General features: G+C 35.2%; 2 protein-coding genes and 1 long non-coding RNA gene across 3 annotated transcripts; 2 read left to right on the plus strand and 1 right to left on the minus strand.

Annotated features, from left to right (window-relative positions):
* Positions 1-5358: 5358 nt before the first annotated feature.
* Positions 5359-6165, minus strand: LOC135941243 (pulmonary surfactant-associated protein D-like). Its single transcript, XM_065486592.1, has 5 exons — positions 6093-6165; positions 6013-6034; positions 5896-5960; positions 5729-5828; positions 5359-5672 (listed from the first exon to the last, which is right to left on the minus strand). Exons 1-5 carry the CDS (start codon positions 6150-6152, stop codon positions 5434-5436), a joined length of 486 nt encoding a protein of 161 aa, XP_065342664.1. The 5' UTR covers positions 6153-6165; the 3' UTR covers positions 5359-5433.
* A 202-nt stretch (positions 6166-6367) lies between these two features.
* LOC135941418 (perlucin-like protein) lies at positions 6368-7175 on the plus strand. The gene is made up of 5 exons (XM_065486930.1): positions 6368-6440; positions 6503-6536; positions 6586-6635; positions 6696-6795; positions 6848-7175. Exons 1-5 carry the CDS (start codon positions 6384-6386, stop codon positions 7090-7092), a joined length of 486 nt encoding a protein of 161 aa, XP_065343002.1. The 5' UTR covers positions 6368-6383; the 3' UTR covers positions 7093-7175.
* Positions 7176-10923: 3748 nt separating this feature from the next.
* LOC135938570 (uncharacterized) lies at positions 10924-11432 on the plus strand. Its single transcript, XR_010574667.1, has 3 exons — positions 10924-10967; positions 11020-11119; positions 11178-11432. It is a non-coding gene; the product is annotated as an uncharacterized LOC135938570 (long non-coding RNA).
* The last annotated feature ends 1121 nt before the right edge of the window (positions 11433-12553 follow it).

A 12553-nucleotide genomic window follows, 5' to 3' on the forward strand; every position in this document is an offset into this window, starting at 1 on the left:
GAGGAAATTTCTCGAGAAATAACCAAATCTTTTCCTCTTGGAAGACCCCTGCTTCCGTTCAGTTGCAAAATTGGCCCGGTTCTTGTTTTTGCACTTCAGAGCTGATTTTTGGATTTTATTGCACATCAGCTTGGGGCGATTCTTGAACGAGAACACCTGGCAGGAATGGCAGCAGTATTCAAGATCTTCAAATTCGTCGGCGAATATCGGCAGAAGGGTCTTCACCTTGCAAATCGTTTTGATCGTGTAGCACTCGGTGTTGTTCTTGTGCGCGCTTCTAAAGTGCGATTCGATATCGAGAAAGCGAGACTGGCACATGACGCAGCGTTCATCCCCCTTCGGTTTTGCCGGTCTATCCGGGTCCTTGGCAGGAAGGATGCATCCGTGGCTCACGCTGCCTTTGTAAAATACATTTTTGCAAGAATTGCAACGCTTCAGTTCTTCAAGGCTTGCTCCATCAGGCTTGATTATGCGCACCCCGTCCAACGAGTCCGGCACGTAAAATTTATCCTTGTGCACTTTTTCCTTCAAGTGCACCGTGACGTCATCACACTTCGTTTCACACATCACGCAAAAACCGGATAGATTTTTCTTTACGAATGGATAGACATTTGGCTTGGGCTGTCGAGTACCATTGCCTTTACCTGTGAAGATTGAAATTGTATTTTAATGAATTTCTGTAATTTAAACGGCTATACCTTTGATTTTTTTAGTCTTTGATAGTGACAGAGAAGCGTCTGGCATCTTGGGCGGCGAGATGTTGATGCTGGAATGCTTCTCTGGCAATAAGATCTCTGGAGAAGCCGTTGACGATCTTTTGGTTTTATTTTCTTCAATTTTTACTTCTGGCTCGGAGTCACTATTGGCTGAAATAATAAAAAAATCGTTCTTAATTACTTGTTTTATTAAAAGTAAAATGTATTTTGCGACATTTTACATTCTGCATTTTTTATTTCGGGAAAACACCAAAAATCTCTACTAAAATTTCCTGCACTTCTGAATTAAGATTGATTTAATAAAAATTCAAAATTATTACTAATTAAATGTTGTATCCTTGCAAACTTACCAGATGATTCCTGAGATTCAGCATTTTGAGATGGATTTTCACCATCTGAATCTTCTTGCGGTTGAACTTGAATAACAAGCTTCGCCTCGTCATTGTGTTGGTCCGACCTCACCTCATTCTCTGCAGCGTTTTGTTGCCTTTAAAAAATTAAAGAAAATTATGAAATTTCTAAATGCATAAAAAAATTTAAAATTTACCTTTTGTCACGATGAGGGGAGGCATCCAGAGGGACAAGGTCCTGCGGCATATTTCCTTCTTTCTTTCCGGCAGCGTTGTAAATACGCAGGGAATTTCACGCTTCACTGTACTCCAATGTAATGTAGTGAATATCCGGAATTTCTAAAATTTCAGCGTGAGCAAAGAGAAGAAAAATATCATGAATTTCGTTTTAGTTGTCGTGATTTTACTATTAAAATAATCCTGAATAAATTTTATCTAGAAAATTTAAAGAGACGCAGTTTCTCAAATTTGGAGAAAAACAACAATTTAAAAAAAAAATAAAAACGAGCAGGTCTAATTTAATGTAGAATATGCAAATTTTTAATAATGCAGGAAGGAAAAATTGAAATTTTATTCTAATTTACCTGCTGATGGATGCCACCCGGCACTGGTTCTGTCAACCCTCTTCGGAATAAGCCTGATTACTGCCTGCAGTGCTCAAAAGGAATCCACTCTGCTGGCCGAGAAAGAAGAGGAAATCGCTCTCTACACCCTCCACATACATAATGCATTCGACAGATTTTCCTCACAAATTCCATTCTCAAAATTTCCGAGGTATTACACGGTTGCAAACCTGTTGCTTCGGCCTGCAGAGAGAAATGCGCGTGATTGCCTTGAATAAGCGAAATCGTTCGTGCAGTTGAAATGCTATTGGCACAAACATGAATCTCGCAACATGTTTCACATAATTTTGTGCTATTTATTTATTATAATGTGAATTAATGAAAATAAGTATACCATAATTACCATAAATTTGCGTTTCAAACTGAATGGGGAAGTGAGAAATTCATCATTTTCTACAATCGCCATTCACTTTATGATTTCTAGAGATTTTAAAGTCACTTTTTGGCAAGTAAAATATAAAAAATCCTCTAATTTTTTCATACCATTTTTATCTGAAAATTAAAACTAAAATTATCGCAACATTGAGTATATAATAATAAAATGTTCACTACGTATTTTTTATATTCGATTTTAATTTTAAACCCTAATGAACCATGTTAGAAAGATATTTTATAATACAAAAATTAAAAATTTTAAACAATACAAAGAAAGGCAAGCATCAGTTTCTGGTTTTCAAATATGTAATATTTTTATTTAACAAATGGTGACTTTTGCTAGCGCAGACTTGAAAACGTTTAAAAGAGTGACTTTTGGCTGAAAATTCACGCGAGGCATCTGCTCAATCCATTAAACGACGGAGAACTTTGCAGGTCAAAAACCAGATTTTTGCAAGTGGTAAGAAGTGCAGCGTGCAGCACTGGCTTGACAGATTTTGATGCGCGCTTGATACAGGAAGAAGACGGGAGCCTCATGCTCTCGTCCCCGAGCTTATATCTTTAGGAAAGTCGAGCAGAGGAATAATTTACCTCAGTCCCATCAAGACTGCACCCATTTATGTTTTCCGTCGGCGCTAAAATAAACCAATTTAAACGTTTTGTGTGTTAGTTTAGGCCACGTATATACGAACATCTTCTGGCTTGCCGACGTTTAACCGTCTTGATCGTTGTACATTTTAACTTTTTCCATTTTCTTGAGTGTAATTAGTTAAGAGTTAGCTGCGCTGTGCCAGCCGGCAAATTTTGGGTCACGTGGGCAGTCAATCTGGCTAAGCTGCGCCTGCCACGCCAGCCGTCAGTGAAAATGGGTAAAAAATTAAAAAGTGCAGGAGAAAAAATGTCTTGCGGCCCTTTTGGGCCATTTAAGATTTAAGCACTATCAAACTTCACGTTTAAAATAGTGTCAACCGCGTCAGCCGCCGGTAAAAATTGCCAACCACTGCCGGCAAAAAAACGGCTAAGCCAGTCCCGACACTCACCACCTTAATTCTCGAGGCTGAGACCCATATAATTAGTATTTAATTAAAATAAATGAATTTATAAATATTTGGGATTAGAACGAAAATTTGAATTAAAATTGTTCCCTCTCTAAAGTCAGTTATATACTACTATCCAAATCGTTAAGTCTTGGCCCATTTCGGTTTTGTCCTCCTGGACAGCGACTTAGCTAACTGAAGTGTCACCCGTTTTCACATGTTTTTGATTTAAACATTGACTGTGACACATTAATGTATTTATGACTGATTGTGAGGATAAACAAAGAGACGTATTTGAACTGGCTGAAATGTTAATTGGCAAGTGTTACTATAGATTGAGAACAACACGTTTTAACTTTCAAGAAAAACCGCTTTTAATTTGGAACTTTTGAGCTACGTTGATCTACAAAAAAGAAAACTATTATTACGCTGCGTGGAAATGCAAATTGCGCAGCTAAAATGTTTATTTATCTGTTTGCAAAAATATTGACTTTGATTGACAATATCAGCAATATTCCAAATTAAGCCGGACAAAAGATAAAAGTTTTTTTTCACTCAAGATTGTCGATTGCATCTTGATAATTTTTGACCTGCAGTGTTGCAGTGGTCAATCATTATTGAAATGTTTGAAGTTAATAAGAAATTAGAGAAATTATTATAAGCTTCGCAAATATCGAAACAATGAAAAAAATGTGGCGACTCACTACAATTTGATGTGCTATATAAAAATTGAAAATTTCAACCATTCAACACATGAATTGAACAAGAGAAATAAAATCAAAGAGAGTTAATGAAATATTTCTAATTTTTTCGATGTAGCAGAGAGAATTTTTGCTACCAAAAAGTAAACGTGATGCGCATCACGGTGACATTGTTATCACAATCTGCACTGATTAACACCTGTTTTGATATGTAGAGTTAAAGATAAAGGAATCTTAATCTGTTGTTGATATAAGAGAAGTAGCATTGCTAGCTCATATCGCTGACAACGTCGAATATTAAAACCAGGAATGGCTTGACTCGAGATTGCGTGATTGGAATCGTTTAACTTTTAAAATCTCTGCGGTGATGTTACGGGCAGTATTTTCAGGATTTCTATCAGTGCAAATATCAACAGACCTCACATCCCGTTCTACAAATGAGACAATGTTCGCTTTCAAATAAAAATACTGCTGTGGGTTTGCATATGGACACAGCACTTACCTGATTTATGAAAATTCGGTAATTTAATTAATCCGAAAATGCAGAACTCAAAATACGCAGGTTGGAAGGGCGCGTGCCAAGAATTATTGAAGATCAATTGGAATTTGACTTGTGAGCATCGAACGTGTCAGGGAACATCATGCCGGGCAATCATTGAAAACATTTGATCCAAATGGAATGATGTGAAGTGTTCCGAAGAAGAAAAAAGCCAATAAAAAACGCTACAACATGATGACTAACGTAGTTGGTCGATATGGTGAATGGGTACCAGTTCTTGCAAACACCATGTTGAAACTTTACTCGGCATGACAAAGCTGAAATGGACCCAATCATAACCACTTTTATTAAGCTAATAAACACGAACGCCTTACAAGTTGAGGGAAACTGTGCCGGAGAGCAGTCTTTTAGCGCGGGTTGCATATTTCCAAGTTTTCACCAAATCAAAGACACCATTAGGCCGAGTTCATTGCGGACAAGATAACTAATGCCATAGTTTTATGATAATAAGAATCTGTCAAGTGCGTTGGTAAGTCCATAATTTGAGAATTCAAAATCATCCCTACAAGAGCTCAAATTAATTTTATACAACTTTTAAATTCTTCCTTGTGAATAAACTAATTAATAATTATCGACCAAAAGTTACATCCAAAATTGACCAACATGACTTACAATTAGTCCCATTTCAGCAACTTGTGAGCATTGAGCGATCAATGCAAAAAAATCTGTTATTGATTGATAATGATATCTTTGATAGTTAATAACAGGAACAGCAATTCAATTAGTGCGACATTGTTAACTGCATGCGGTGATAACGGCATTTTTTGGCACTTGACATTATATTGCTGTTGATTTTTCTGTAATTAAAATTCTACTTAGAAAGATGAATGAATTAAAAATCAGACAACAAAATGGAATAGCACAATTCGATAAAAGATATTTTTGGTGATCAAATTTTTATTTCTAGCTAAATTAATTTCTTTAAAAAAATTCCAAAGCATTAAAAAATAATATAGAAATGCTGCGTAAAAATAGGTTCTAAATAAGAAAGCCGGACTTCAGTATATTTTACGACACGGTCAAATCTTTATTTATCATTGCGAACCTCACTCACATCTATGATTCAAACACTTTACACACAAGGATGCCACTCACAAATGAACAACAATTCGTAAGAATGAGGAGCGGCATCCCATTGGTGGTCATATTCATGCCAAATTCTAACGTAGTCGTGAGAGTCGTCAGGCTGACCAGGTGCCCAGTTGGTGTACGAATCCACACTCAATCCAGTGGAGTCCCAATAGAAATAATTGACATCTTCTGAGTACAGTCTGGTTCCAGCCGACCAAAAAGACTCAGTTGAGAACGAGCCTTTATAAGTAGAAGAAGAAATTGTAAAAAAATAATGCAACAATGAGATAAATTACTTATTGCAGACAAGATGGCGATGTTTTCGGCAGAGGATTCAATGCTCACTAAATCCTTTCCTAAGCTCCTGCACAGATTTCTTGCTTTGAACCAAGGAAGCTGGAAATGTTGATTTTGTGTTTTGTTAAGATTAAAAAAACTAAATTGTTGTTCCTGTATGTTACACCCTGACAGAAGAAATCTCGTATTCGCCATCACCGTGGGTGAATCTCGTGGAAAAAAGCGAGGAAGCTATACATTTTATGAGTAAAATTTATTAATTTAATAAAAATCATACACTTACAGTTATTATTCTCAGCTGCAGCCTACAATTAAAATAAAATAGTTATATTTTAAATTAACATTTGAATTTTTAACACTGACCGTAAGCTGGATCGGGCCCAAAAGGTAGAATCCCAAAATCGCGATCACGATACGCAGCATCTTGCCAAAGGATTTCGTTTCACTGTTCAAGCCTCGCACATCTCTGGATTTTATATAGCAATCCACCAGCTCCTCAAACTGATAATAAAGGAGTTCGACGTAAGAGAAAAAAATGGTTTGTAGAAAACCAATGAGATTGGCGTGATTATTATTATCTTCGAGGCTCATGTATATAAATTTGCTCCTCGTGGCTATAAAATTTAAATTAATTTCCAAGCCTCTACTCTCAAGATGAATTTTCCCAGGGCATTCTTCTTCTTCTTCGCTTGTTGCTGTGTCGCTTTGATGGTAATTTTATTTCGTCTTCACATTTTGTTTGTTTTTGGCATTGATGATATTTTAATTTGAAGGGCGCAACTACTGGTGCTGATTTACGTGGAGCAAGTAAGGGTGCTAGAATTTTAATCTTTTTTATATATAAATTCCTGTTTAGGCTTAAGGTTTACCTATGGCAACAGTACCTACGAGATTAACGAAAACCTGGTAAATTTTTATGATCTTAATTATTTAATATTTTTGTTGTTATCTCTCTCTCAAACGCAGGCGGGATGGGTGCAGGCCAAGAATGATTGCAGATCAAGAGGTATGGGACTTGTGAGCATTGAAAGCGCCGAGGAACACTATGCGATCCTAGAATACATCAGTATGTGGCCCAAATATTTATAATTATTTCTGCTAATAAAATCTCGACACAGCTGACTATACTGGTGGGCGATTTTGGACGTCCGGCTCTGACATTGAGCAGGAAGGTGATTTCTATTGGGAAGCAACCGGCGCCTTGCTAAGTTACACCAACTGGGCAGCTGGCCAGCCAAACAACTACTTAGAAGGTCACTGCGTCGAGATAACTGACCAATATGCATACCAGTGGAATGACGTGACTTGCACCGATCCAATAATGTACATTTGTGAGAGCCAATCTTGTGTAGCTTTGCACTGAATTTCATTTCTGTGAAGTCACATTTTGTATGAAACATCCTATTTTAAAATTAATGTCAGTCTTGGAACCAATAAAATATATTACAAACAAATTATAAACTTCTCTTTCTCATTTAGCACATACTCTGGTCGAAAATATAATTTTAGGAATGAATTAATTTTACCGTCACGAAATGTTCATCTCCTTTATAATAGTTTTTTTATTGAATATTTTGCAGTGTAGTGTGATTGATTGCAATTTAAGAACAAGAATAAACTAAAATACATTAATTTTGCTGCAGTTTTGTTAAAATTAAACACTTTGAAAGCAAAATTTCGGTATGTATTAAACATTAAATATTTCAAATGTTAAATGAAAAATAATTCCAAAATTGTTAAGAAAATTTTAACTTTTTTGCTAAAATAAATAAATTACTAATATAAGTTATGCTAGTAGTTTTGTTGAATAATTTTTGCAGATTTGAAATAACTAGTCTCATATATTTACGTTTCAATTTAAGGAATGAGAGACCCTGAAAGGCTTCATTAAAGTAACACACAAAATCATTTAACCATGTTAAAAACACATATTATTGCCCTTCCTCAAACCGTTCCCATGTAATCTCCATAACGCAAATTTTACTCGCATCGTTTGGAACAAAAAAGTGTAGTTTGGAGGATTTCATAACTCCTTTGGTCGTTATATTGTTCCAGATGTGTTTGATAGCTTTAATGAACAAAGAACAATCGAAGCTGTTAAAAAATTTGCTTTTGAAAAGTGTTTGGTTATATTTTTACACCAGTTGATCTAACTGTTTTAGATTTCAGCACGTCAAATGGAACATTTCACACCAATAACTTACTGCAGCAGGGCTCTATCTGAAAGCGCAGTGTAAGTGTGAAAAAAGTGCGGCTTCTCGTGCACTTGGAATAAGGACTTTCGATTCAGCAAATTAATTTTTAAAAAAAAATACGAAAATCATAAAATGTACTATGAAAATTGTTACATAATTTGTCTGCTGAGGGCTGGTATAACTGTCCCTCTTCTATATACAAATCTTTAATTGCTTCTTTATTGGTTCTTCTTTGCTGCTTAATTTAATTCTCCTACGATACAAATTAAAATTTTGTAGGGTAATTCAAATCGGCTAAAATTGTGTAATTCTTGCAAGTGTTTATTCTCATTAAAAAGGAGTTGACAAGTACATATAATTGATTGTTCTCTACATCATCTATTCAAGGAATAAAGCTGTTTTCAATTTAGTCCACTTGCTTAATTGTTTCCAAGAACAATATCAATCTTTGTGAGTACCGCAGGGTACATTTTTTTCTGATTCTCGCAATTCAAGTAACAAAGATTCAAATTTAATATCGGTCAAGTAGTTAGTACAAAAAAGAGTAATTATTGTTCTGATCATGCTCTGATCAGGTAGCATTATTAATCTCTTGCTGATACAGAGATAGCGATACAATTATTATAACATTCAATCTGCTAATTACATCGCTTTAAGTGCATTGACAATACTGTTGTGGCAAGAATCAATTACGATTAAAAAAAGATAGTTCCAGGAACAGTTTAACTCTAAGTCTGACTGATGAGGGTCGATGATTGAAAAAAATCGCTTTTTAAAATGAAATCATAAGTACAGCTGCTTTCATTCTAAGTTTTTCTTTTTTATACTTAAGATTAAGGAATAAAGAGTGATTTCACTTCGGAGAATTAACCCTGGTCAACAAGATTGAAAATTTGTAATCTTCAAGCTCAAAGGACAAACGTAAGCTTGATCACCACCTGTTTTTCACAAAAAAAAAAAAACATCAAATAAGCGGACCGAGGATATTTTGTGAAATTTAATTTTGAAAATAGAGGTTTGTTGTGCGACACTCAATAAATATCAAAATTACTTCCTAAAATAGACACGGATTTTACCAGTTACTAAATTTATTGCAAGAATAGAAAAATAAAGTAATAAATTCATCCATTAATGAGAGGGAAGCGAGTGACAAGATCATGTCAATTCGTTTCCTCTTTTCAGCTGGTATAATACGAGAGCATAAGACATTTTAAGATCTTTCCTGTCCAAATTTCGCAAGCTATCAATTCTGATTAAATCCGCAAATAGCTCTGGTCCCTTTTATTTCAATTCATGCAATATGAATTAATCATCAGCTATTAAATCTATATTGCTGCGCTTGTAGCTTACAACGAGGAAGAAACTTTTAATTTTAAAAACAGGTTCATCGCCACTGATTCATTAAAGCCAGAAAATTGCAACGCCATAGAAGTTAATTGATAATTTATGTTTTTAATGACCAAAAATTATCATTTTCAAAGAATTTCGCTCGTGCTTATTTGATGCGTAAACTATCTCAGAAATAAAAACAGTAGATCTTCTTAAAAATCCAACCCAAACAATATTTTAAAAAGGCGGACGGAGAAAAATTCAGCAAAAATTTTGGAAATCATGATCAAATAATCAGCTTTCAAAATGTTTGAACAGACAGAGCCCAGAATCAAAACTCAAATGAAAAATTAATTTTTAAATAGCAATAATGACATTTGAATTTTAATAAAAACACAAAATAGCGAAATTAATTTCAATGAAATAAATATTGCAAAACAATGTTCAAGAGGATTATATTCTATTTTCTTATTTAGCAGCTTAATTAGAAATAATACAAGTGCGTGTAACTAGTCATGATATATATTTTATTCATGCTAACACAAATCAACACAATTGTGGCTTAAACGCACGGGTGCCACTCGCAAATGAAGAGGAGTTCAAATTGGCATGTTAAGTCATCTCTTTGGAAGTTGTGTTCATGCCAAGCTTGAATGCAGTGTCCGTTGCCATCAGGTTGGTCAGGTGCCCAGTTTTGGTAATCGCTAAAGTTCGCCCCGGTAGAGTCCCAGTAGTATGTGCCATCTTGGTAAATATCGGATCCGGATGTCCAAAATGACTCGGTGGTCAATTCACCTAAAATTCCAATATGTAAACATTGAACACTTCAATTATCTTTACACTACTAATGGCGCTCAAGACAGCAATGTTTTCTTCAGAGGACTCAATACTAATCAAACCCTTTCCCTGGCTCCTGCACAGATTTCTTGCCTGGACCCAGTTAAGCTGAAAAGAAGATTTTGCCTTGCGAACATTTCATAAGGAAATGGGAATTATTACCCGCACTGCAGATAAATCATAAACGCCATCCCCAATGGTAAATCTCGAAGAAAAAAGCGCGGGAGCTGCGATAAAATGTGTTTCGTGATTATTTTTTCCGGATGCAAAAATATTACTTACTTTTTGTTTCACCAGAAGCCTGCGTAAGACGAAAAATAATTATTATTCGAATTACCAATTGATATTTGAGTATTGTACTGACCGTTGGGTGGGCTGTGCTGAAAAGGAAAAGTCCCAAAATTGTGATCGCAATGCGCATCATGCTCTTGCTGGATTTCTTACAGTATGTGCAGCATGATACTCACCTACGAATTTTATAGGAATCCATCTCCTGATTGCAACTGATAAAGAGATTGAGAGATATCAGCCTGCAGACCAATCAAATTGCACTTGTCGCTTTTATCTGGCTAACAAGCCTATAAAATGCAACCTCTGGGCGGCATATTTTGCACAAAACACCACGATGAACTCCAAGATGAACTCGTGCAGAGCTTTGATCTTTTTCGCTTACTGCTGCGTAGCTGTGCTGGTAATACCAAACCTAATTAATATTCCTCAAGCTTAGATTATATTCCTATATTTTTATTCTAGAGCGTTCCTGCCACCAAGAGAGTCAGTACGTGCTTATATTTTATTTTAATTTCAATTGTTGTTAATTTAACCCTTTTCAGAGTTCTCTTACGTGAACAACACCTACGAGATTTCGGACATTAGGGTAATTGTTTTATTAATTTAAGACGATTTAATAAATATCTAGTCAAACACAGGCTAGATGGGTAGAGGCCAAGAATGACTGTAGCTCAAGAGGATTGCGTCTGGTGAGCATTGAAAGCGCCGAGGAATACTACGCAATTCTGGATAACATCAGTATATATTATTTCAATTATTCCAACTTCTACATAAATAACGATTTTTTTCCGTCCAGTTCCGGCGAGACCTAATGAACACATCTGGACCTCAGGCACTGATCTTGGTCAAGAGGGTGAATTTTACTGGGAAGGTACAGGCGCCTTGTTTGGAACCTTCACGAAATGGGCCGAGGGTGAGCCAAGCAATGATGCAGGTGATGAAGAGCACTGCGTTCAGCTGTGGCACACATATAACTATGAATATAACGATGAAAATTGTAAAAGTGCATTCTACTACATTTGCGAGGGACACCCTTGCGCAGCTGAGAAATAAAAGCATTTGACTTTGGAAAAATTATTCACTGGAGTTTATTTTAAATTCTACAAATTGATACATAGAAAACTTCGTTGCATGTACGTATATTTATGCTATGCTATTTTGGAAAAAAGAAAAATTATATAGTAAACAGCGATTTATTTTGAGCACACCACTTGACATAAAAATATCTGAATGGCTCAGACCATGAGTCATTAATTTAGGCGAGTTTTTCAGATATTATGTTCTGTTATTATATGTGATATCGTTAAAGAACAGACTGAAATGTTTATCTAAAGCACGACAGATTAAATTGATTGCGACCTAATCTTATGGGTTTTAACATGTATGATCTTATCGCAAGAACGCGGACTCAAGATAAGCTAATTGCATTGAAAAATATCATCAAGCTATTACGGCATTATCTCAGTGCATATGCCTTAAGAATTAAAATAATAATATTGCTGTTTAAGCGGATATGTATACTGACACTGACAAATCCTGAAAAATTAATCTTTTAATTTAGCATAAATTACTGAATAAAATTGGAACAAGTTAGAAATTTCCCTTGTTGCAATTTTAATCTCTGAGAAAATTGGAACAAAAGTTTGCACGCTAAAAAAAACAAATGGCAAATGTCTCCCCATTTAAAATCTTGATTTCTTTAACAAATTTGTAAAATTTGGCTCATATGGGTTATAGGATAAAGCGAGACAAGGGGAATCGAAAACACAAAGTGAAAAAAAGGCCGTTAATATATTTATAAATTCAACGAATTCTGAATTTTAACAATTGTTAATTCTAATTTGTTTATTTAACATTCTATGGACTATAATCGGACTAGAAAAATTGTCTGGAGCTTAATTAATTTGCACATGAAATAATTATTATTAAAAATAACAAGGAATTGATTAATAGGGCACAATGGCCCAACGGTATACAAAGCTAAAAATTTAAGAGAGACACGTGGCTCTATTCTAAATTGGCCAATGGTTCTTGCCACAAAAAGCTTGATTTGCATCAAAAGTAAAGTAGCAGGTTAGTGAATAGGCTTGAAATATTTTGCATGTTGGAAATTAATCAGACAGTTGCGATAAGGAATAATGAGTTCAATGACTTGTGCCAAAACACATATAA

This window comes from Cloeon dipterum, chromosome 3 (assembly GCF_949628265.1).
Source record: "Cloeon dipterum chromosome 3, ieCloDipt1.1, whole genome shotgun sequence".
In the NCBI taxonomy this organism is placed as follows: Eukaryota; Metazoa; Arthropoda; class Insecta; order Ephemeroptera; family Baetidae; genus Cloeon; species Cloeon dipterum.